Here is a 26,436-nt window from a genome sequence, read left to right on the forward strand (position 1 = left end):
ATTTAACCCTAAAATTAAATTATTAATTTAATAAAAATAAAATATAAAAGCAAAAAGTGCAATAAATTGAAACATAACAATTTATTATTTAAAAAAAAATATTCCTACCGAGTTTTTTTTACAAAATAATTAATTTAAAAGTTATAATTAATTATACTTAACCTCTAGAACACATGATAATAAAATGTTCTTGGAGGTCTTATTTCTGAAAATTAATTTTGCGCAGCTTATATTTTTATCTTTAAATATTTTCTAAATTTAATTATGAAAAAAAAGTAACAAAAAAAGAATAATTTGATTTTTTGGAAATTCAACCAAAAAAGGGTCCCTTTCAGGAGAATCACCCATATATAAATTATTATTATGGAATTAAATCTTAAGTTTTGGTTTTTAAGATTTGGGGGAATCTTTCCTAGCGGTTGGTAAGTAAATTTCCACATTAAATAGGATAAGTTTTGCAAAAAAAAGGGAGAAATGGATAACATTTAAAGGACTTCATTTGTACAAAATAAAAGTAGAGTTCGTTTTGTCTTGTAATGTATTTTCGCCTACGGACAGAAAAAATGTAGTTTTTTGCGTTTGGATGTTATGGAAAGAAGAGAGAATGGCGAAGAGAAAAAAGATAGAAAGCGCGGGAATAAAAGAAAGGAGAAATAAAAAGGGGAAGCAGTTAAATTCGTTGCATGTGTGCACGAGAGAGGATCTCCACTCGCCCAATCCTTTGTTTCAACGTTAGCTAAGCTTTTGTTTCGGTTATACGAGCGAGAATAGAGCGGCCGCTCTAATAAAACGAAAAACGGCCTCAAGCCACTTTACAATGCCTTGCATTTACATAATTTCGCGTAATCTCCGCCATTTTGGGTCTCGCGATTCGTTGCCACCCCACCTGTCCTACCGACACACGTCTCCTTCTTTTACTCTTGTACTCACGCTCCTTGCAAAATTAATTTACGACCCACTGGCCTTTCTCTCCCTCCTCGAATATAAATATATATATATGTGTGTGCAATGCTCTTTTTCTGCATCTTGCACGAAATTCAAATTAGAAACACAAACAATTTTTAATTAACGGATTTAGTATTTTTCTAATTGGCGAAAAGTTTTTTTTCTTTTTTACATTCACATTTCAAAATTTTAAAACACTTGTTATTTACCCTCTAAATTTAACTTTCTTTAATTTAACATTAATTGTAGTTATTTGCAACAATTGTTTAAATAAAATATTCAACACCTTATGCGTGTGTTCCGCTACATAACTATCTTCCCGGCTTCAGCACCCCAAAAACTCTTATATTCCAAGTTTCAGAAAAAAGTTGATCATTTTTAAAAAGTTATCTTTCGACATGGGTATTCAAAATGGTGTCGAATGTTGATATAAGTCGACTGATTCAGGTTGATCAATTATTAGAATCTGAAATATATTTGCAAGAAATTTGTGGTTGTTGTTAGAGGATCCATAGATTTCTTGTAAACACAGTTTTCTAGAAAGTATCAAATTGATACCAAAAATTTAGACCAATTTTTTATTTGATCCACATTTCCAGGATGTCTTCAACAATATCGGATATCCTTAGGACGCACATTGGGTATCCCAGGCAGAAAAGTTGGAGGTGAGCCAGCACTAACGACCGGCATGGTACCGAACCGGTTGTAAAGTCGGACTTATGCCGGTGCCGGCAAAAAGGTACCGGGCCGGATATGAAATAAATACCGGCCCGGTGGTAAATGTGGATTTGTACCGGTACTGGTAGTGTGTACCGGGCCGGTTGATTAAAAATATCTGGCCCAGCACCGGCCCGGTACTGTCATTTCACTCTGCTTTATACTGCCGAAGGAGATTTTCCAGTGATAATATTTTTACCGGCCCAGCACAAAAATTTACTTAATACTTTCTACTGGCACAGAAGTTTTGCCGACAAAAATATTATTACTGGCCCAGTGTCGTCCCGGTTGTTTGCTAATGTTAAACTAGCAGAAAAAGAATTAAAGAAGAGAAAAAAGATTTGAAAATTAATTTAATAATTAATTTATTAATTTAATTATTAATTTATTAATTTAATTATTAATTTATTAATTTAATTATTAATTTATTAATTTAATTATTAATTTATTAATTTAATTATTAATTTATTAATTTAATTATTAATTTATTAATTTAATTATTAATTTATTAATTTAATTATTAATAATAAATTAATTAGTTAGTTATGCCGGCAATTATATTAATACCGAGTAGGTTGCTTATTCGTGCCGGCCCGGTATTTAGCCGGTGAATAGGGCAGTTTTATTATTATTAATTACTATTTTTATTTATGTATTTTTAATAATTTAAATTGAATTAAAATAAATTAAAAAATACAAATACTGGCCCGGTACCGCACCGGTTGAATATTAGTGCCGGCCCGGTACTGCTGCAAGGTGGAATGTCGGTTGGACTTTATAAGCTCACTTTGCATTTACTTTCCATATGCAGGTTTAGGTTAGCGGATGTGGTGTCGAATTTGCAGCCTCAGGTTCCTGAGTTCAATTCCTCGAGTCTTCAGATTTTTCTATAATTGTTTATGTTTCTCTGTTTCAGCATTTAATATATTTACTGTTTCCAATTTAAAATTAATAATAACATTGATAATAATTAAACAATTAATCAGACTGACATGTAATTTTTTTAACCGGCCCGGTACCACACCGGTTGTTTTTTAGTGCCGGCCCGGTACGGTTGCCGGATACCTACCGAAGTTATCATCCGGCAATTTACCGGTACTGCGCCGGTGGAATGAACAGATTTATGCCGGTACTGGACCAGTACCTAGCCGGTTGTGCAGCCGGTAATAAACCGGCACTAAATGCCTTCCAACAATAACCGGGTACGTATGCCGGATACCTGCCGCAGTTATCATCCGGCAATTTGCCGGTACCGAGACGGTAAAAATTACGGTCTTATGACGGTACCGCCCCGGCACTTATAATCCGCCGTTTGTACCGGGCCGGTACCATCCCGGTCGTCAATTTCTACCTGGGATTATGAAACCCGATTCTATAAATGGATAAAGCAATTTTCCCAAAACTACTTCGACATTATAAACATTCAATTAGATAAAAATTATTTTGAGTAAATCCGCTTAATTTAAAAAAAATTCTTTGATTATATTGGAACCGCCATTTTCAAATTCGATATTCTGACATGAACTTTGTACAATAATAAAAAATTGTTAACATCGTTGCAGACGTTAACTATTAACATTATCAGTTATGATAATATTGTTGTTATAATTACGTTATATTAAATAAAAATTGATCATTAAATAATTTATATTACAAATCTTTCACGGCAATATTGCTGCAAGATTACGTGCTATCTGAGTGGATTCGACATTTTGAGTTTCTAAAACTGACTTCAGATTTGTAATTAGCGACCCCAAGAAACCTCTAGATACAATATTTTATTAAAAGAAATTAAATTTTTAATTCCGATTTCCGTCATATTAGTCCTATACCAATTTCAATTTTTATAAACTGAATTCCCATAGGATTATAAATGTTTTTCATAACACTATGATAGATGATTCGCTGATTACGAATCTGAACTTACCCACACAGCACATGATATTTCCTAAATATTTCCTGAATATTTCAGTGCAAGGTTCTTGAAATATTGCTGCAAATTGAAAATGTCCGCCTTTGTGAAATATTGACGCGAAAGTTTAGAAAATATTTCATTGAAATATTCCTGCAATATTACACATGACGATTCTGCAATATTCTGAAAATATTTCACAAAATTAAAAAATTTGTTAAACACCTGAAACCAATAGGAATTTTGTGAAATATTTTAAAACCCATAGGATTCTAGAAAGCTAAAAACTACTGCGCAGCTCTACATGCCATAGAAACTGAGTTCGACCAGTGCGCATAATTTAAGATGAAAATTTCCAAAATATTTCAATGAAATATTTTCTAAACTTTCGCGTCAATATTTCACATAGACGGACATTTTCAATTTGCAGCAATATTTCAAGAACCTTGCACTGAAATATTTCAATCTTTCAGTGAAATATTCAGGAAATATTTAGGAAATATCATGTTCTGTGTGGGTAGTTTTTCAAAATTCAAAATGGCAGATCCAATATGACGGACTGAAATTTTTTAATTTAATGGATTTTTATAAAACTTGGTATCAAGGGATGTTTTGAGTCGCTGATTACGAATCTGAAATCAGTTTTTTAAAATTCAATATTGTGGACCCAATATGACGGACGAATTTATGAAAAATTGATCAAATTGGCCTGAAATATGTTACTCGGAGTTTTTTTTGGGTTTATAATTACGAATATGAACAAAGCTGTTCGAATTTCGAAACGCCGAATTTATTAGATCGACTCGTCGGTGTTTATCAATATCTGTAACAAATAAATTATACAATAAGTATAAATTTTAAAAAATAATTATACATATAATATAATGAATCCTAAATCGTTTGAGAATTTGAACTGTAGGGATTGGTGCGTATGGAAAAGATGCATTTGTCTAATTGAAATAATTTAAAAATATTAAAGAAGATACAAAACAAAGTTTTCGCAGGTATGTGAAACGGTTGTTAATGGCTTGTCTGGTACTGAAGATGAAATTCAAATGATTGAGAGCGATTGGATTGTTGCTGTTCAGTTCAATCAAGAGCCGAGACACGCCATTCCCTCGTTATATTGATGAGAGAAATAAAGAGAGAGAGAGGAAGAACTTAAAATTTGTGATCGCAAACGTGCAGAGGCAGGAACTTTAATATGTGTGAACGCTTCTTTATTAGTAGCGTGACCAATGTTCGCTGACGTTATTAATCAAAAACTCTAACACCGCGTATCTACTTTTCCTTTTTACGCATATGTTAATTAAGAATTCTAGATAACTTTGTCCATTAAAATTTTAGTCATTAATTTCTCGCGCTTTATGTAATTTAAATAAAATCTTTTAAATTAAATTTAAATTAAATTTTTCCCCAGTGGAATAGAAAAGAATGATCAAATTGAATGTTTAGTACTAATCAAAAAATTTTTTTCATAACAGAGTAATTAGAACTGAAGTGTGCAATTTATATAGAACGCGGAAAGCGTCAATCGGAGATTGTAAAACTGTTGCGCCTAGAGTCTTACGAAGAAAAAGAAAGTGAAGATTTCTTAAAAGCGGTGCAAGATCGAGAGATTATGACACACACGCTAGGAAATGAAATTTGTTGAGAGAGAGAGAGAGAGGGGGGGACGGACGCTAGCGAGTTGAGAACCGAGATGGTTAAATAAAGTAATTGTTGCCATTACCTCGAAGGCATTATATATTCGCGTATATCCGTATGTGTTAAAGAAGCGTGTGCAGGTGTATAACACGGCCTCTTATTAAAACAGCGTAAGTGTGAGGTCTGATGCTCGACTTGTGAGAACTCGAGCAATTATCCGCCATACTATTCAGATCGCAATCCACGGCTCATTCATAACGAATTAATTTAGATGTCTTAATTGCATCGGTTAATTGTTCACGAATGTACATGTATAGGTGCAATGAATTCCTTATTTCTCCAACAATCTGTCTCTGTACATGTGACTAAATTTTCCCTCTTCGCCTTCTAACATCTCAAGTTAACTTCATAGAGACAATTTACAACGAAAGAGAATTATTCTCACGTGTGAACGAAATAATTCACAGGATTTATTTCGAGAAGGCTCTTTTCGTTTAAGAGGAAGTTTCCTCTTTCTTATATAATTTTATTTACAGTACAGGGGTCAAGATTGTCCATGTACCCCTTATTTATCATTAAATTTATTCTCTAAAATATATTAACTTAAATTCTATTCTCTATTCAAACCTATTAAAATTAAATGAGCCCTGAAGCAATAATTTAGCTCAATTATTATGTTAGATATATAATAAAATTAGTTAAATTTTCAATGTTTTATATTTTAATATTAAAAATTTTAAAAATACAGAAAAATTAAAAAAAAGTTTACCTCCACGTGGTGAAAGTTGGACGACATTAAAAATATTTTAAACATTTTAATGGCTAAAGAACGTGATTAACGAATTTCAACGGACCGATGAGTTTTTATGATTTTTATTTGAAAATTCGTCGGCCATATTGGATCCGCCATTTTGAATTGTGAAAATTGGACATTAGATTTGTAATCAGCGATCTCAAAAAACCCCAAGTAACAAGATTTAAACAAATTTAATGAGCTTTTAGAAAAATTGTCCACCATATTGGACCCGAAATTTTGAATTTTGAAAATTGGATTTCAGATTCATAATCAGCAACCCCAAAAACCTCCGAGTAACAAGTTTCAAACGAATCCAATGAGTTTTTGAAAGTTTGCCGTCCATATTAAATCCGCCATCTTGAATTATGAAAATTGCATTTTTAATTTTCTCTATAGTCCTATCTTGTAGCTTATATATTTTTGTCACGTTATTGGGAACATTTGGAATTACTTTTCTGCCATTTCGTAGTAGAAAAAGTTGAAAATTAAACAAAAATTTGAAAAAATCGGACTTTTTTTTATAAAAAACATTAATAACTTTTTTGTTTATAAATTCTTGATTTGTTTAATAACGCTATTCGATAAAACGCATATAAAAACCTAAGAAATTATGATTGATGAATTTTTCTATTGATTTTTAAGTATCGAAATAATAAGTCTTTGAACTTCATGCCAAAATCTAGTACATTTGGGCGTTGAAGGGTTAAGTAATTCAGGTAGATAGTTGTACAGCGCAATTAGGCCCTTTTGATGGGTTAAGTAAGTTAGATAAATATTACTTTTTTATATCTTAAAACGCACAGTTTTTCTAATATTTTAAAATTAAGACCATTAAAGCATCAAAATGTTGAATCACTACAATTTTGATACGTTTTTGTCTCAATTTGATATCCTTAGAAAACTATGTTTTTATCCTCCCACTTCCGTTATTCTACTACTTGATTTAATAAACTGTTTAATAATCAACAACGATAGCGATTAAGCCGTCATTTATAATTAGGAGCTTGATGGTTTTAAATATATTCAACATGCGCGGTGTCTTTCTTTGAAATCATTTAACGAGCATAAAAATCAAGATTTATATGTGTCATTAAACTTAAGAGATTGATTAAAATGTTACCAATTAAAAATGACTAGCCTCAATGTTATAGATTTTCTTATCTAAGAATAGAATATTCTTATACACGATATCTTATTGATAAATTAAGGTAGATAATTGAATTAAAAAATTATATTTTTTCCCACAGAAAATTTAAAAAAAATATCTCAAATAATGGATTGAAATTTTTTTTTATTATGTGAAAGTTATAAAAAATCTATAAGTATAAAATAAATGCTCGTTGGTTCAAACTTATTTATAAAAATTATAAAAATATTTTAAAATATATTTTCTTAACAAAATTTTAAAGCAGCAAAACATTTGAACTTTTTACAGAAAACATTTACAATTCCTATCTGAATATTTTATAGTTATTGTCGTCCAAAGTTTATTGTTTTTTTTATTAGAAAAATTTTATTTATTTAATATCTCTATTGAAGACGATTGCAAACAGTTATCTTCGAGTTTTGCTCGAGAGTTGAAGTCATAACAGGTACATTATCTGTATTTATTTCTTAAATTTTCAAATTTTTTTAAAGAAATAGTTTTAAAATTAAGGGACAAATAAACTGTATAGTATTCATATTAGAATAAATTAATCATCAAACTGAAAATATTTTATCATTTTCAGCTCTTCAATTGTTTCCAAAATGGTTTCTTTCAAACACTTTTTGCTTTTATCAATATTTACGATCAGCATAGTAAACGGCTTGTGGCCTTTCACAAAAAAAAATGTAAGTGTCTATCAAATATAAAAATTAACTTTTATTTACCATAAAACGTAGCATCTTTATAGACCTTTTCATTTTAATTCGAAAGTCGCAGCCATGACAAAAAATCTTTTTAACCCATTAACGCCCAACTCGTGAAAATTCTTTAGTCATTTTCAAGCTACGTAATTATAAATAAAACGGTTGACAATTTATACCAGAGGTACATTTTCTAAAGGTTTTGGATGTGCTGTTTTTGATTCCGGTGTGAAAAATAAATTTCGTCCAAACCAAAATTAAATATGACGGACGAGTTTTACAAAAATTCATCGAATTCACTTGAAACTTGTAACTCGGGAGGTTTTTGGAGTTGCTGATTACAAAAATGATATTCATTTTTAACAATTCAAAATGGCGGATTCAATATGGCGGACTTATTTTTTAAACTAATCAAATTCACTTGAAACTTGTTACTCAGGGGTTTTTAGGGTCGATGATTACGAATATCAACTTCATTTTCAAAAACGCAAAATGGCGGATTCAATATGGCGGTAGAGTTTTACAAAAATTCATCGAATTCACTTGAAACTTGTCACTCGGGGGTTTTTGGGGTCGCTGATTACGAATATGATGATAGTTTAAAAAAAATTTAATTTCGAATCTCTTGGCGGACATCAAAATTGAAAAACTTTTCTAATTGGTGTCCGGTGTTGTTTAACAAAGTTAACGGTCTACTAAGTATAATATTGTATTCAAAGTATAAGCAACGGGATCTTACACATGCACTTCAATATTGAACTATGGGCACCAATTAGAAAAGTTTTTCAATTTTGCTGTCCGCCAAGAGATTCGAAATTAAATTTTTTTTAACTATCATCATATTCGTAATCAGCAACCCCAAAAACCTCGCGAGTAACAAGTTTCAAGTGAATTCGATGAATTTTTGTAAAACTCGTCTGCCATATTGGATCCACCATTTTGAATTTTTGAAAATAAAGTTCATATTCGTAATCAGCCCGAGTAATAAAATTCAGGCGAATTCATTGACTTTTCGGCAATATAAAGAATATCACCCAAAATTTTTAAATTTTACTTTAGATTTGACGCCATATTGGCCTGCCATCTTGAAATTTTAAATTCTACTTTACTTTTCTCGAAAGTGTATAATTTTTATGCACGGATGGTTGAAAATAGAATTTTATTCTTACATTTTTTCGAGGTGAAAAAAAATGTCAAACTTGAAAAAATGAATTTTTTTTTGGTGTTTTTTGACATTATAACCGTCATATTTAATTTTGGTTTGAACGAAATTCATTTTTGACACCGGAATAGGAAAGAGCACATCCAAAACCTTTAGAAAATGTACCTCTGGTATAAATTGTCAACCGTTTTATTTATAATTACGTAGCTTGAAAATGACCAAAGAATTTTCACGAGTTGGGCGTTAATGGGTTAAATCATTGTATTCAATTTTTATGCATTATATAATAATTTAAAACACTTTTTGTAATTTTTTCCATATCTGAATAATGCAACAGCTGTAAACAGGGCCGATACTTTAAACGGAAGTTCAATTTCATGTAACGCATGCGCAATAGGAATGAATAGAATTGAAAAGGTCTATATATATTGTAGCAATAATAGCAAGTTTCACTGCCAATAAATAATATTTTTGAAAATTGTATAAATAATACTTTTTGCATACAAAAATTAAAAAATCAGTCGATTATCAATACTATAAGGTGGCTCTTATTTACCACGTTGAAGAAAGTTTTGAGCCCCCTTTGTTTCAAATCTATGACCAAAGTTTGCAAAATTTCGCTAAGGAAATTTATTTATTTTTTATTTCCTCTCTTTCGTAAACGCCTAGATTATTCTTATGTAAATAACATTGGTGTTTCGAACTTTCGATTTTTTTAGTATTTCTTCACCTTGTGTTTTTTAAATCGGTTTAAAGAATCTTAAGGGGGTAATACTTAATGTAAATGAATTAGTAAATATTTTACAGATTCTGCATGTTTTGTAAGTATTTTTTAATATTAGCTGATGGTTTGAGAATGAAAAACGATGATCAACAATCCCTAGAATACTATCCTTATTGTCAAATAATCATGCTTTAATGTCACATTTTTTCTAAATTAATAAAAATATAAAGTTATTCAAAAATTATAAAAAAGTAATCTTACACAAATACGGATAATGATGATACTCACCCTCTTGCAAGTTGCAATCCACCCTTATCCTATAACTATTTGCAAATACGTGCATTTCTTGTAAATAATTAAAAAAAATTTTTACTACTTCTATACTGCCGTACTGACGAAGAAAGTCACTATCTACAAAACAGCAGTTCTATCTACAGAAATTTCAGTATTTCGAGCCTCAGCGGCCGAGAAAAACTGATTAAAAAGGCACTATGTACATAGTACGTCAGTAAAGAGACTTGAGAAGAACGGTCTGTACTGAAATATATAGATATACACGTTTAATGTAGGAAATTATTTGCTGATGAAGAATTTTAATTAAGGAAGATTTCGACTATATCAGCAATTAGTGACATCTATTAGAAGTCAATTGAACTCTTTGGTTTAGAGTCAGGTGTTATTCTTAAGATAATTATTCCGATATGGTTGTCGGTAAATAATTATATTTTTGAATTTAATTTTTGATCTGAAAAAATAAGCTGCGTGAACGACTGCACTGTGCATCTGTGAGGACTCGAACCCCAGTTAATAGCTGCCTTTCGCGGGACTAACGCCTACCAATGCACCATGCCAACACAGCCTGGACGTTCACGTTTCTTATAATCTCAGATCAAGCCCATACACTAGTCGAAGAGCTGTATAGTTAATGTAGGAAATTATTTGCTGATGAAGAATTTTAATTAAGGAAGATTTCGACTATATCAGCAATTAGTGACATCTATTAGAAGTCAATTGAACTCTTCCGTCCAGGCTGTGTTGGCATGGTGCATTGGTAGGCGTTAGTCCCGCGAAAGGCAGCTATTAACTGGGGTTCGAGTCCTCACAGATGCACAGTGCAGTCGTTCACGCAGCTTATTTTTTCAGATCAAAAATTAAATTCAAAAAATATAATTATTTACCGACAACCATATCAGAATAATTATCTTAAGAATAACACCTGACTCTAAACCAAAGAGTTCAATTGACTTCTAATAGATGTCACTAATTGCTGATATAGTCGAAATCTTCCTTAATTGATATACACGTTTATTGAAATTTGGGCCTATGTACATAGGCCAGTTTTTCCGACGATTTCGCACATGCAAAATGGTACTATCTACAATTTTTCATATAAACAATTAAAATTTATAATTTTTTATTGTACCAATTGATAGAGCGAGTCCGTTTCACCCAAGAACGATGAGTTTTTTCCAAAAAAAGGAATACAATAAAAGGTACTAATGCAAATGCGTTTCATTAAATATCTCCGTTCGACTTAAGATGTAGATAGTGACTTTCTTCGTCAGTACGGCAGTATAGGTTTCCAAATTATATAAAAATATTTTTAGTGTAACAAGCATTGATGAATATAATAATCAACCTTTTGAAAACAACTCCAAAGTCAATTAACTACTCCTGAAAGATAAAAAATTCTTTTGAAAAACTAAAAATATATTTTTGAATTCTAAAAGCTTCAAAAGAATAAAAAATTATTTCTAAGCTGCACGAATGCAGGTGAATAAAAGTAAACACCCTTTCGGAATCTACTCTTATTTCGTAATTATTACACGGAGAGAGATTTTGTATTAATATTTGTTAAAATTGGCAATAGAATTTAATATATTCTTTTTCAATTTAGGGAAATCGTGTTTTATATTAAAAATTAATATTGTGCATATTAGTAGGCAGCCCTTGATATATTTTACAAAAATTAATAAAATTGTAATACAATTTAATAAAAGAATTATAATTTTTAAAAATGACTATATTAAAATCGCAGTCCGTGAAAGTATCGAAAGAATAAGAGAAATTGAAATAGTTCTTTTAAATTTTAGAATAAAATACATATTTCAATCTTTAATATAGTCAATACTAAAAATTATGAGTGAGTCGAAAAGGACAGGAAATAAAAAGACGTAGGAAGGAGGAGGATAGAATTATCGTTTCGAAAGTATTTCGCACACACACCAATGAGCTAACGCAAGCATCATACTATACATCATACTATACAAACACAAACTATATACAATTTCGGAGATCTATGTTAAAACCTATAAACGCATACATATAAACTTAACTTAAATACAAATAAACGCAATAACGCACGCACGCACGCTGTACATTGGGAGATACAGTTCTCAACTTCCTTATATACTAAACTCGAGAAATTTTCTGAACTTGTGAGAAAGTGATATTTTCTCCATATTTTGTTTAAAAAAGTTCTTAATTTATTTTACATTATAAATACATACTTTTGTATGCTGGGTCAAAATTTTATTCAGAAATGTTTATCATAATACTGTTTTTAAAATTGTTTGTTTCTGGAAAATGATTTCTATTGAAATTATATCCAATTTTTCGTTATATAAAAAAACCCATCATTTAATTTATTGGCATAAGAAAATGCAGCATATCTTAAATCATTTTTTTAAATACCTTCCAATGTCCTAATTCATTTTCGTACACGGAAAAAAATTAATATCTAAACTTGAAATAATATTAATTTGAAATCCAATGGAATGTAAGTATGTCTAAAATAGACATTATAGTCACAATTAAATTCACATCTCTGATTTAGAGATTTGTTAATTTCACAACTTATCTGATGTGAATTACATTGCGTTTTAAGTTCATCATTGTCAAAGAATATTTAAACCATTTTAATTATTTAAGTATTAATTTTATATTTTAAATGCAGTTTCATTCCCAGTTTTCACCGTTTTCACTTTCCATATTTTACGAATGTTTTTCGCGTTATCACGTGTGGGACATATTTTTATTTATTAGTATTTTCAGGTTAAACTTTCATTTGACACTTGAAAACCTAACCTATATTGAAAGTTGTACCAAACCATGTTTTTTTATTAAGAAATAGAAAAAGAATGTTTATATTGTGTGATGTTGAGATAATTTGATTCAAATAAAGAAATGAAATAATAAAAAATTCATATTATCTTCAAAAAATGTCCAATTTTTTATGATTGTCAATGGATTTGTTTATAAGTTCATACTAAAAGAAAAATATACATTCTTTGAATAATTCTCACTCTAAATTGTGATAAATCATAAAATTTGAGATTTCTAATATCATTTTCAGGCATAAAAATACGGATTCTTCACACTGATAATATATGCGGATTAGATATAACTCTAAATTTCAGTTTTAGAGATCTGTTCAAATCACACATCCGATTCCAGTGATAGTTTATGCCTAAATCTCATATTAAATCTCTAATTTAGAGATTAATTTTTTTCCGTGTAAATTTTGAATGCTCTCAAATGCTCATTTAAAAGACAATGGACTATATGCCTTTTACTACAATTAGGAAATCTTCATTGTCGATTAAAATTCCGACACATTTTGACACATCAAATTAAAATATTTTGGGGTAAACACAACGTGCACATGTTGCCACGAGGTTTGACTCGGATAATTTCGGAACTGCTCGACTGAAATATTCGGCTAATCTCGGACAGCTTCGTAACCGCTCTACGTCAGCCTGACGTCAGCCCATAGCCTGCTATGGCCTGCTACTAGGCTGGTCATCATTTTTATTATAGTCGATAATACTATTCATAACTAAATTAACAACTTATGTAATTCTTCGATAGTATTTAGTATAATCATCTGGTAATACTTTTTACTATTGCATACTTTCTTACTTATAATATTACAACTTCTTATTGACTATTTCAATTTCTATTACTTCAGAATAATACAAAGTAATAATTTGATTATAAACTTTCTTAAAAATGGTAATATTAATTCATAAATGTACATGATTTCCCCAAATTGCAATCGGTTTTACTAAATACTAATATAATAATACGAAATATTAAAACAGAATTTCTCTCCGTGTAGTAGATATTAGAATTTGTTTCGAACACTGGAAAAAGTAATTTATTATCTTCCTGTAACTTAAGATTTTTGAAGAAATCGTCTTCCATATTTGATCTGAGAGTTTCAAAAGCACTTCGCTTAAAAATTTCATTGACTTTCAAAAAAATTGTATATTTCTGTAAAATGAAAAAAATAATTTCCACTTGTTCACACAGTTTTTAAATAATAGTATATTCTCATCTGAAACTAACACAAATGGAAACAGATGATCAGCTGGCATTTACCTTGGGTAGAAACTCGCAACGCACACTGCACATGCTCTACAGAATTTTCAAGCGCAGTCAACTAATCTTTCACGTACTTTATAAAACTGAACAAATGACTTTTCGTTAAAATTTAAAAAACACTGTTGCCATAGGGGAGAGTGGGGCAAACCGGACCGGTGGGTAAACCGGACCCCTCTCAATATTTCCGAAATGGCGAAATTGAAAAAAGTGTTGTCTACAAATTTAAAACAACCATGTTTAGTATACCTTATTTTTTCAATCTGACAGTTTTAGCTTGCGTTTGTGCGACGCAGGGAGCAAAAGTTTTTTTTTAGTTTTTTTCTACACTTTTACGAATTTTTTCCTAAGGAAATTCTGAGGAAATCGTGTAATATTTCCAAATATCAGGTCTTAGGTTTTGAAGGTACACACCTCAGGAATATTTACCACCAAAACTTTGATGAATTTGCAAAGCGTTTCTTTTTGACAAACATTTATTCTCAAAATGGGCCTGTGGGGCAAACCGGACCGTTTTCGGTGGGGCAAACCGGCCATAGGATATTTCCATTGAATTAAAGTTTCATAAAAATTATTTTTAAATAAAATGTTTCTTTCATTAAAATATTTACTTACAATGAAAAATAATTGTCTTCCAATGAGAATTGGACCCTTTAATATTGTTTCTCTGATAATGACAAACATTTTTATTTTTTTATTAAAAAAATATTTATTTAATTAAAATTCAATCCCGTATTATTATTTTCATTACTACAACCATTGTTTACATGATTCTTTATGTTTTTTATTATTGTAGATTATGTAAATGCAATATTATAAATAAAAAACCAAACGGTCCGGTTTGCCCATGGGGGGTCCGGTTTACCCCATGGGGTGGGGCAAACCGGAACGTTTGCAAATTTTTTTAAAATTAACACAGCAACTAAACAATAAAAGATAAAGAATAGGTGCCTCTGGGAAAAAGTTGCGCAATTTAATGATCTTTCAAACAAGCCATCGAAAAATGAAATCGGTTGATTCGTTTAGTCACAAGAGTCAAAAAACCGTTAGGGGGTCCGGTTTGCCCCACTCTCCCCTACTAGTACTAGAATAATTCTAGGACTATTTCCATTATTTTCTTGACTTTGTTATTCTAATAAAAAGTATATGATATAGTCTAGAAATTTTGTCCTATCCAAAAGTCAAGCACTTTAAAGGAAAATTTCACGTACTTTTTTTCGTGTGAGTATTCGGACAGTGTAAAGGAAAACTGCAGAAAACCTTCTCCTGAGTACAATTTATTGAGTATCAAGTCATGAATTACATTTATAGATACTCTTCTCAACTCTACTAGTTGTACAATATAATATTTTATTTTTGTTTAGAAAAACAATGGAAAAAGGAAAGAATCAGTATCTATTGAAGAATCTACAGTAAGTTGTAAAAAGATTTTTTTTTAAATAATTAACATAATTATAAACTATAAATATTTTCAACTCACAGGCACAAAAATGGCACTTTAAGATAGCAGATGACAAAGAGTAAAATCATCTATTTGTTCGACCGTATAAAAATTGTGGCCATTTTACCCGTGGAATAAAACTAATGCCATCTTTGTACAAGTCGAACAACTGAATACCTTTAACTCTCTATCTTCTGCAATCTGAAATAGCCAGTTTTGTGCTTTTTGAATTTAAAATATCCTAAGTAACACGGGAACAAAGGCAGCCCAATTTACTTACGATGGTCTTTGTGAAACTTGTTTTGGTCTCGACCTTCACTCGTATCACAAAAATCACCGCATATAAATGGCTGTCTTTGTCCCCTTGTTGCTTAATATACTATTTGTGCAACTAACTTATCAAAAATGGTTTTTTATTTGTGGGGTTCAATTGCTGATTACACGAAAGATTGCACACCAATGGTACCTCCAATTGTGACAAAATACATCGAAGAAGTGGAAAATCGTGGAATGGAATATGAAGGATTGTACAGAAAAAGTGCCACTATAACGGAAATTGAAAATTTAGAAAATGTAATTGATAGTGACATAAATGCAGATATATCCACATTTAGCACTCCAGCAATCACCTCAGCACTCAAAAACTTTCTACGGTATTTTTTTCTTTTCTTAATATGCTAATTTATTTTTTCTTTCCGCATGTGAAATGGCCACAAAATCCTATTTTTGCTCGGGGGGCTAGAAATAATTATAATTAGCTCTTTATAAATGTCAAAATAAAACAAAAAAATAAATTAATTAATATGACGTATCGTATTACAACTTTACGTTGATTTAATTTCTACACAGGTTATAAAATAAATAACATTTTTTATGAATATTCTTCAAAATTTAGAAACAATTTGCTAGAGTCAGTTATCAATAAGGAAACAATGGACCAGCTTTTAAATAATTTTGAAAATAAGGAAGAACTAAAAACTATCATTTACAATCTTCCCCAGCCAAAACAAGACACACTCGCTTACCTGATTATACATTTACAAAAAGTTGAAGTGAAACAAATGGTAAACGAAAACAAAAGAATGACTTATCACAATCTTGCTGTAATATTTAGACCATCTATCATACATAAAGAGGGTATTGATACTCTACCAAATTGGAAACAACAGAATGCTGCACAAATAACAGTTAGTAAATATTCTTTTCATAACGCGGTGCAAAAAAAGGCACTTTTTTCCACCTTGTTATGAAAAATATCGTTCGTAACTAGTGCGAGAAGTTGCCAATTTCTGAATGAGCACATTTTTTGGAACAAACTGTAAAACAAACTGCTCGCACTCGTTACGAAATATACTAATTTATTGTATTCAAAATTGTATTCTATAAATATGAAAGACTACAAAATCTTTTACTCTTTCAAATTAGTAGAAATTCTTAATAATTTGAAATAATAGTAAATGATTTCGCAATCTTTCAAATTTCGAGAATATTAGAACATTTTTACTTATAATTCCTTTTCTTATAGATCATTGAGGGACTTTTAAATATTCCGACAATATTTTGGAACAATCTGTTATATAATATTGCAACTGTAAGTTTTAAAAAAAAATATTATATTTTTAATTTTTTTTAACCTTTGCGCTCCGAAACGGTCACCCGGGGTGACCAATCAATTAAAAAAGTTGAAAATCTGCTCGACTTTTGCATCAATCTAATCGTGATTTTAAATCACTAAACAAAATTTTATCTACTTTCGAAAAATAAAAAAAAATTGGACAAGTGCGAGTTGTACTCGCACTGCAATGGCGGGTTCCGTACACAAATATTAAAACAATACTTGCAACATTTATCGGTAATTGGTAGAATTAAAATAAACAATTAAAAAAATATATTAAAACCATTTGATAAAAAAAAATAACTAAAACAATTAAAGTATTGTACCTATATATCTAATATTGTAAACAATAATAAGCAGAGGAACAAAATTTTCAAAATTATAGTTCCTCTGCTTATTATAGTTTACAATATTAGTTATACAATACTTCAATTTCTTTTAGTTGTTTTTTTTATCAAATGATTTTAATATATTTTTTTAATTGTTTATTTTAATTCTACCAATTACCGATAAATGTTGCAAGTATTATTTTAATATTTGTGTACGGAACCTGCCATTGCAGTGCGAGTACAACTCGCACTTGTCCAATTTTTTTTTATTTTTAGTTAAGAAATTAAAGCCAGAAAACAATCTCTCATTTATTCTCTTAAAATTTTACTCTTTCTTAAAATATTTAATGCCACGTGTTTAAACTAAAAAAAAATTTAAAAAAAATTTTTTTTTCAAAAGTTTCTTAAATAAATTTTTTGTCGTCAGACTGTAATAATACATTAGGATACCAATTTTCAGCTCATTAGGTCAAATAATGTAAAAGTTAGGGAAAAATTTTTTTTTTTTAATTTTTTAGTTTTTCCTTGACAACGCTATGGCCATCATTACATATCAAGTTCTCTATATTTTTCCTGTAATATTCGAGTAAAAATACACCAGCATGCAAAATTTCAGCTCTCCATGTCGAATAGTTTAGAAGTTAAGGGGGGGGGAATGGTCACTTTTTATGCATTTTTGGCCAAAAATCTTGTTATTTCCTTGACAGCGCTATGCCCATTACGTCCAATCACATTCGCTATATTTTTCCTGTAATCTACGTGTGAAAATACATATCTGTACCAAATTTGAGCTCTTTAGGTCAAATAGTTTAGCCGCTAGGGGGGGGGGACACGATTTGGCTACGGACACCAATAGGGTTCCGCCGATACACCGTAGGTGTACGGAACCCTAAAAAATTAATTTTTTTTTCATTTCTTCTTGTTTATTTATAACAATTAAAAAAGTATGTATAAGACTACTGAAAATTGACCGGGTGTTTAATTTGTATATTGCAAAAAAATAAAATCAATATTTTACAGTAAAATTGTTTTATGTCAATAAATACAATAGATATGTTTTAATGTTCCAATAAATTTTTTATTTGTTTAAACAAATTATTGTTGTTATTTACCAACTTTTTATAGAATGCACCTAGAAAGTTGCAGTTTTTTTTCCTAATTTTGCAATTTACTAAACTCTATATATGATTACAGATAAAGAATAAAAAAAAGAATTCCATTTAAACAAATTTTAAACAAATTACTGTTGTTATTTACCAACTTGTTACGGAATGCACCTTGTAAAATCTGAATGTGTTTGTTTTGTGTGGATGTTTACAATCGGATGTAGTCGATAAGGTTTACGAAGATAGCCGAAAGTAAGCAACAGAAATGCGGAGGGTAGAATCAAATTGAAAGTTAGTCGGGTTTAAGAACTCAGTATATGTAAATGAATTTCGATATAATAAATTGACTTTGTTCTTTCGTATTAAAGAAAACTTGGTGATATATTTTTAATCGAACTTTCCTTCCGAGTCACAATTTTCCCACAATTTACGAGTCTTATTTATACCTTTTTTACAACCTAGAAAGTTGCAACCTTATATGATTACAGATTATAATTTATAAACAAATTATTAATTTGTTTAAAAATTGTTTACATAATAATTCAATTCTTATCATTTATCTGTAATCATATAGAGTTTATTAAATTGCAAAACTATAAAGAAAACTGCAACATTCAAGGTGCATTCAGTAAAAAGTTGGTAAATAACAATAAAAATTTGTTTAAAAATTGTTTAAATAATAATTCAATTTTTATCTGCAATATGCATAAAAACATTATAGAAATACAGTATTTGTATTAACACGTAATTATATGGAAAAACTTTGATGAATTTAAATCGTTTTTGGAAAATGAAAATAAATAAGCGTTTGGTCTTTCCTGGTGACCGCATCGGAGCCCGCGTTATAAAAAATCGTTGGCAGCGCGAAGGTTAATGTGAGTTGAGACAATATTTAGAAAACTCATTTCATTCAGGGCTCCATTGCTGATTACGCAAAACATTATTCACCAATGGTACCTCCGATTTTGGTGAAATACATAAAAGAAATAGAAAATCGTGGAATGAGAAGTGTTGGATTGTACTTATTTGATGCCGAAGATATGGAAATAAAAAAATTGCAAAATAGATGTAAAGACCTACATGCAGATATATCGAAATATTCAATTTTGACAATTGCCTCTGCACTCAAATCATTTCTGGGGTAAAAATTAAATAGTTGACTATAGAACATCAACTTAATTAATATATTATTGTTTATTAATTTTATTTCAATGGAACTTAACAATATACACATATTTGTTGCTTTCTCGTAGAAGTATTGTATACTGAAAAATTTTAAACTCGGTTTTTCATATACTAGAGGAGAACGGGCGAGGCAGCCAAAACGGCATATTTTGGTTTACGAGGCAGTTATTTAAATAGGTTTTTTCAATTTTAATATCGCGTTAGAAAGCTTGTCTTTTTAGATAAAAAATCGCCAAAGAACATTTTGACGTAGGTTGCACTTAAAAATTTCTACAACCCTTTTCCCAAAGGACCACATTTTGGCATATTTGCAAAAACTTAGGGTGAGGCGGCCAACTATTTTAATAGTTACAAAAACATAACTTAAAGTTAAAATTAGTGAAACATAACAAGGTAGTTGTCCTTAACTTACTTTTATTTTGTTAGTAAACTTCAAAAATTTACATTTGAATAATATTATAATAATAACATTAATTAAATTCAATTTAACATTTTAAGAAAATATAAATTTGTTATTCTTAAAAAATGATTTATAAAATTATATGTTAAGTTTAAAATTTATTGGAGTAGGAAAAAAAGATAAAACCTTTAGAAGAACCAATAAAATCAACACAAAAAGACGAAAAATTTAGCGTTGGCTGCCCACGAGTACTTTTTTAAGAAAACATTCACAAAACCCGTAATATTAAAAATATCGCAATTTCATTAACACCATCGTCTTCATCACTAAATTCTGCATTGAAACTCACTTTACTAGAATTTTATTCGTGTAACTCTATTAAGTAAAATCACCAAAATAACTCATAGAAAAGTTACATCCAAAAAGTCTGTTTTCATAAATGATACTGTCATTGCTAAACTGCTGCAGCAATAATGTCCATCTATTAGCAACTAAAGTAAACTACCATAAGAAGTCTATAAATTATCAATAGCGCACGATTTAAAAAAATTGTACAGAAATAAGAAGCAATTGGCTGCCTCGTCCCGTTCTCCTCTACTTTACGTTTTTTTGACTGTAAGAACGTTCCCTGCAGTTATTTGGACATATTTACAATCCACAGGGTTACATTTTAATAAAGATCTCGAGTTCCATAATTTAAGTTTAAATATTTTTTAATTATTATTAGACGCTTTAAAAACGCATCGAATGTCCTATTTTTTTTAACATTATACGGTCTAGAATAAGGAAGTTATTGAAGTTTGAAAAACATAAACTTTGAAAAAAGATACTTTTTGTTGTTTGTGCTATTATGAATGAGAATAATATATGTCAATAATGCTATTTATATAGTATAAAATATAAAAATTGTCATGAGAAAGCAAAGTGTTCAGGACATGAACACATAAAATTTGAGTATTATCTTAATATAAAAACATTAAATTTCTGCAAATTTAGAGATCAACTGACTGATAAAACTATTAATGAAGAAACAAGAAATCAAATAATATATGCTCTACGAATGAAAAATGATGAAGAAATAAAAAAAATAATTTTCCAACTTCCGAAACCAAATCGAGAAACTCTTGCATATTTAATTATACATTTACAAAAAGTAATAAAAGAAAGAAAAAGCGGAATGTCTCATATGAAAATTGCTTCAGTTTTTTCAAATATTTTAATTAATAAATATCACACATCTAGAGAGGTGTCAAAATTTATAAAATTGGAAATAACACATGTAAATACACTCGAATCTCGCTGTAACGAGAAGTTCTGGAGTCAAGTCTCTCTCTATTACGAGCGCAAGAGGAGAAATGAAAAATCCCCAATTTTAAGATTCTTCATTCATTTTTTTCTGTTTACAATTTACTACGTAATGTCAAAATTACAAACGTAACCTAGTTTAATTTGAATTTCAACATACAGAAAATTTATATAAGCTAAAATTTTGAAGATGTTCGACTCATTGATATAATTTAAAAAAAGAAGTGACTTTTTATGCTCATTATGATATAAATAAAATTGATTTTAACCAAGTTTAAATCAACAGAATGTGCATTTGTTTATAAATAGTGGGGGTAATAGGAAGGAAATTATTCTCGCTATACGGAGAGACAGAGTCCTCGTTATAGAGAGCGCTCGTTATAGCGAGATTTGAGTGTAAATATTTTCATTTATTATTAAAAATCAGTGAGAAAAGCAGGCCCAATGCGCCTACATCTTTGGGTTTTGTGGCTTAAAAGGATAAAAATAATAAAAAATAATAAAACCAATTTTAAACGCCAAGAACGGTTACTATAGTAACCATTACCATAGCAACGGTTGTAATGGTAATGGTTACTATGGTAACCTAGCAACAGTTGCCATGGCAACAGCTTAATACTTAAGATTGAAGACTCAATACGTAAGTCTTTCTTAAGTCTCCTTCTAAATACGTTAAATTTAAGACTTAAGGACTTAAATTTAAGACAAACACCGAAGTCTCGCTATAAGGATCTCAGCCCTTGGCCACGAAACCCTAAAAATCAATGATTCTTTATACGATTGAATCATAAAATAAAATTGATTGAATGATAAAATTTCATTTTGCAGATTGTATATACATTTTTTAAATATTCATCTAGCTTTTGGCTTTCAAGTTTAGAAAATGATGATAATAGTGGTGCTGATGATGATGATGATGATAATGATGATGATAATGATGTTAATGATAGTAGTAGTGGTGTTGATGATGATAATGATGAAATATGGCAAGAAGAAGGGTCTTCTGGTGGTGTTCCTTCTTCCAATGACATGTCTTCAGCGACGGTAAAAATCCTTATTAATAAAATCAGACGTATGTCTGTACATTGCTTAAAACTTCAAAATGTTAACATGATTAGTTATTATGGACATCACAGATTCCAAAAATATTCTTAAAAAATTTAATGTATACGTATGTACGTATATATGTATGTATGTCTGTCACTAAAACTTTGTACCCCAATCACACAAAAACGCGTGAATCGATTTTAGTTTAACTTGGTAGGATGTTAGATACTGACCCAAGAAAGGTTTATAAATTTACAAATTTAAAAAATATTAGTTTGAACGGGAGATATTCAATTTGATCAAAAAAGTTTTGTCCTGAATTAACCATGCCCGAGGATTTTTTATCTCTTCAAAAATCAATTGAGACACTTATTAAAAGTATTCAGGCCCTTACAGACTCGCAGGAGTCTCTAAGACAGGATATGCAAAGTGTAAGTGAAAAGAACATCAATACAGAATATCAATACAGAGGCAAGAATCTTATTGTTTACAATCTACCAGACACTAATGAATATAACAGAAACCTTGAAACCTCAGTCGAAGATATTTTCAAGAAAATCAATTTGATTATTCCTGAAAATTCAATTGATGACGTGTACAGACTTGGCAAAATACAGGGAAAACGACCGACTATAATAAAATTTTGCTCTACACGTTTGGTGAAGCGGGCTTTTTCGAAAATGGATGAGTTTCGAAAACTTGATCTACATATCTCAAATGACAAGTCCAAGGAGGAGAGGGATGAAAGTAGAATTCTTTTCAACTGCGTAAAAAAACTCCAGACTCTTGGATATAAGGCTTATCTTAAGAGAAATAAAGTTTATGTCAACGATAAAATCTTAAATCAAGAGGAAATTAACCTCTTGACACATGAGAATGAAACGCGACAAGCTCCATCTCATGTCTCTCAGTCCCCTCTTGAGACCCCGACTAACACCCAGACGCCTACTACTCAATTAAACAAACGCGGTCGTCCTAGGAAAGAAATAAAATTAAAAAACCAGAGTGTCAAACGTTTGGAAGCATACTTCCCTAAGGATAATGAATCAGCTAGAAAATCTTTACGCTACTCAAAACTCGATGACAACAATCATACCGAAGAAAAGGACCTACCGAAGAAGTCCTATAAGGATGTTGCTGAGGATCAATAGCAGTCAGACTCTGAGGAAAGGATGAATCATGAGGTACATCTCAATAGAAGGATCTGTTTTTGGAACTCACATGGATACGCTAACTTATCTGATTTGGACCAAATGGTGGAGGAGTTGGATATTGTGTGCATTTGTGAAACTTGGTTGACCTCAGACGCCATAATACTACCTAATTTTTTACGGTGCTTTAACTATATACATATCCCGGCAATAAGAAGAGATCCTCACGGAAGAGCAAGCGGTGGCCTCCTCATCTGCTACAACGATAAGTATTATAATGTTAAAACTATTTTTTCAAATGATAATTGTGTATTTATTTTTTTAAAATAAATTTTAATAATTTTTTAAATCTAATCTTATTAGAATATCCAAATGTACCTATAATTGTGGGCGGTGACTTTAATAGTCGAATGTACGGTTTAAACCAATTAGATGCTAACTTAATGAATGGAACCACCTTCTTTCCCTCACGTAACTCAGCTGACAAAATTGTTGACAGACGGGGGAAACTGCTCTCAGAATGTATGGAATTGAATGAACTGATATTACTAAACGGTCGATCACTTGGTGATAATACGGGGGCCTATACTTTTGAAGAACCTATGGGCTCAAGTGTTATAGATCTTGTTTGGTGCTCCTACAATGGCCTCCCTGTATTGAGAGATTTTAAAGTGTGTCCTATTGTTACCTTCTCAGACCACTACCCAGTTCTAGTTTACTTTACAAGTCAAAAGCGACACATGCTCACTAAAAAATCAAGAAATATAAATTTTAAACTAAACTTTAATAAGTCCAAGTCTTCCCTTTTTTATACTAACATGTCCAACATGGTAGAATCACAGGAAATCTGTGAGGATCTTGATATTTTAAATGAAAACATAACGGCAACAATAACAAAGGTGGCTAGTGGTCTGGGAATGAGGCATATAGTATTGGTGTTAATAAAAAGAGAAGGAACAAAATCTGGTTTGATGGAGAGTGTGTGAAGGCCAGGAGGCTTGTTGATTCTGCTCTAAAAGTTTACAAACAGTCAAACTATACAGATTATACACGTCTCTTTTATTTTGAAATGAAAAGTAATTATAAAAACATTATTAAACTAAAAAAGAAAGCATTTCAGGCTAACTCTATTCAAGTTTTAGCAAATGCCCGTAATTCGACAGAGTTTTGGAGCACGATCAACGGGTTTCGATCTAAGGGTTTCTATCTTGACGTTATTGACATAGATTCATGGCATCGTTATCTTGTTGATATGTACTCTCCTGTAAGCGATAATTTTTTTACCTTTGAAAATATACACGAGCCTATGCTCGACTGTCCGATAAGTATTGATGAGATTGCTAAAAGCATAAATAAATGTAAAGATGGAAAGGCCTCTGGTACAGATAAAATAAATTATAGTTTTTATAAAAGATTGCCAGAGAATTGGATTAATTATTTGCAGATTCTTTTTAATCAAGTAATGACATCTGAAAGGGTGCCAGACTCCTGGGGTTCGCTTTCCATGAGTATGATATTTAAAAAAGGCGACAATGGTGACCCATCTAACTATAGACCCATAACATTTGTGAACTGCATTGCAAAAATATTTACACAAGTAATTTACAATAGACTGACCAAATGGGTTAAAGACAAAAATTTACTTCCCGAATCACAGTCTGGTTTCAGACCGAAACGAGGTTGTTCTGATAATCTTTTCACGCTGATTTCTTTATTACAAATTCATCTTGGTCACTCTAATAGTGTAGTGTATGCAGCATTCATTGATCTTAAGGGTGCTTTTAATACTGTTCACCACAGTTTGCTATGGCAAAAATTGTCTCAATTGGGGATAAGCTCTAAAATTATAAATATTTTGCGAAAAAAAAATTTAAAAAAAATTCTTTGCTGTTTTATGAAACAGCACGAGCATCAATTGAAACTGGAACAAATGCAATCCCAGAGGTCAAGGTTACTCGCGGTGTATTACAGGGTGAGGTATTAAGTGGCTTGTTATTTATACTGTTTATTGGGGATCTTGGGGACTTTCTTCGTGAAAGGGGCTGTAGAGGTCTTTCCATTGGTAATAGAACGGAGGTGCTTTCACTTGATTACGCGGATGATATAGTGCTCCTTGCTGATACGCCAACAGAGTTTAGAAAATTGCTTGATGGTTTGGAACTTTATTGTAACCAGAAGAAATTAATTGTAAATGTCAAAAAAACCAGAGTTGTTATTTTCAAAAAGAATAAATCGACGAAACCTAGTTTCAAATCGTTTCAATTTGGTAAACAAAAAATAGATGTCGTGGATGAATTCACTTATCTTGGGCTGCCTCTGACTAGCACTTTTTCTTTCAAGGAAGCTGTAAACTATTTTTTAAGCTCGGCAAATACGGCAGTAGGAACAGTTATGAAATTAATTTATTTAACAAAAGCAGACTCTTGGCGCACTTATGAAAATCTTTTTAAGAGTTTATGTTTCAGTGTTCTTTTTTATCAAGTGCAAAATTGGGGGTCTATCTCATCTAGATTCGATCGAGAGGGTTCAGCTAAGTTTTTATAAAAAATTATTGTTGCTTCCGACCAATACCCCTAACTACGCAGTTAGACTGGAGACTGGTAGTCTACCACTTGCCTATCATGTCTTCCGAATGGTGTTGTCATGGTTGGAGAAAATTTTGAGAATGGATGATTGCCGATATCCTAAATTATGTTTGGAAAGATTAAAAAAATTAGCTACTT

At 30.6% G+C, this 26,436-nt stretch overlaps 1 protein-coding gene across 5 annotated transcripts in view; it reads left to right on the forward strand.

Annotated features, from left to right (window-relative positions):
* Positions 1-7,467: 7,467 nt before the first annotated feature.
* LOC122503397 overlaps positions 7,468-26,436 on the forward strand; it is a 32,686-nt gene continuing 13,717 nt past the window's right edge. For 2 of the 5 annotated variants that reach the window (XM_043613911.1, XM_043613915.1), the window contains exons 1-9: positions 7,468-7,609; positions 7,748-7,850; positions 15,499-15,546; positions 15,999-16,228; positions 16,471-16,762; positions 17,101-17,166; positions 19,540-19,766; positions 21,207-21,489; positions 22,344-22,559. In XM_043613911.1, coding sequence (XP_043469846.1) covers positions 7,767-7,850; positions 15,499-15,546; positions 15,999-16,228; positions 16,471-16,762; positions 17,101-17,166; positions 19,540-19,766; positions 21,207-21,489; positions 22,344-22,559 — 1,446 coding nt within the window. In that variant the 5' untranslated portion in view covers positions 7,468-7,609; positions 7,748-7,766. Of the gene's footprint in view, positions 7,610-7,747; positions 7,851-15,498; positions 15,547-15,998; positions 16,229-16,470; positions 16,763-17,100; positions 17,167-19,539; positions 19,767-21,206; positions 21,490-22,343; positions 22,560-26,436 lie in introns of those variants that run through there. The other 3 variants (XM_043613912.1, XM_043613913.1, XM_043613914.1) reach the window with 3 other exon arrangements.

Source organism: Leptopilina heterotoma, unplaced genomic scaffold (genome assembly GCF_015476425.1).
Source record: "Leptopilina heterotoma isolate Lh14 unplaced genomic scaffold, ASM1547642v1 Lhet_26, whole genome shotgun sequence".
In the NCBI taxonomy this organism is placed as follows: Eukaryota; Metazoa; Arthropoda; class Insecta; order Hymenoptera; family Figitidae; genus Leptopilina; species Leptopilina heterotoma.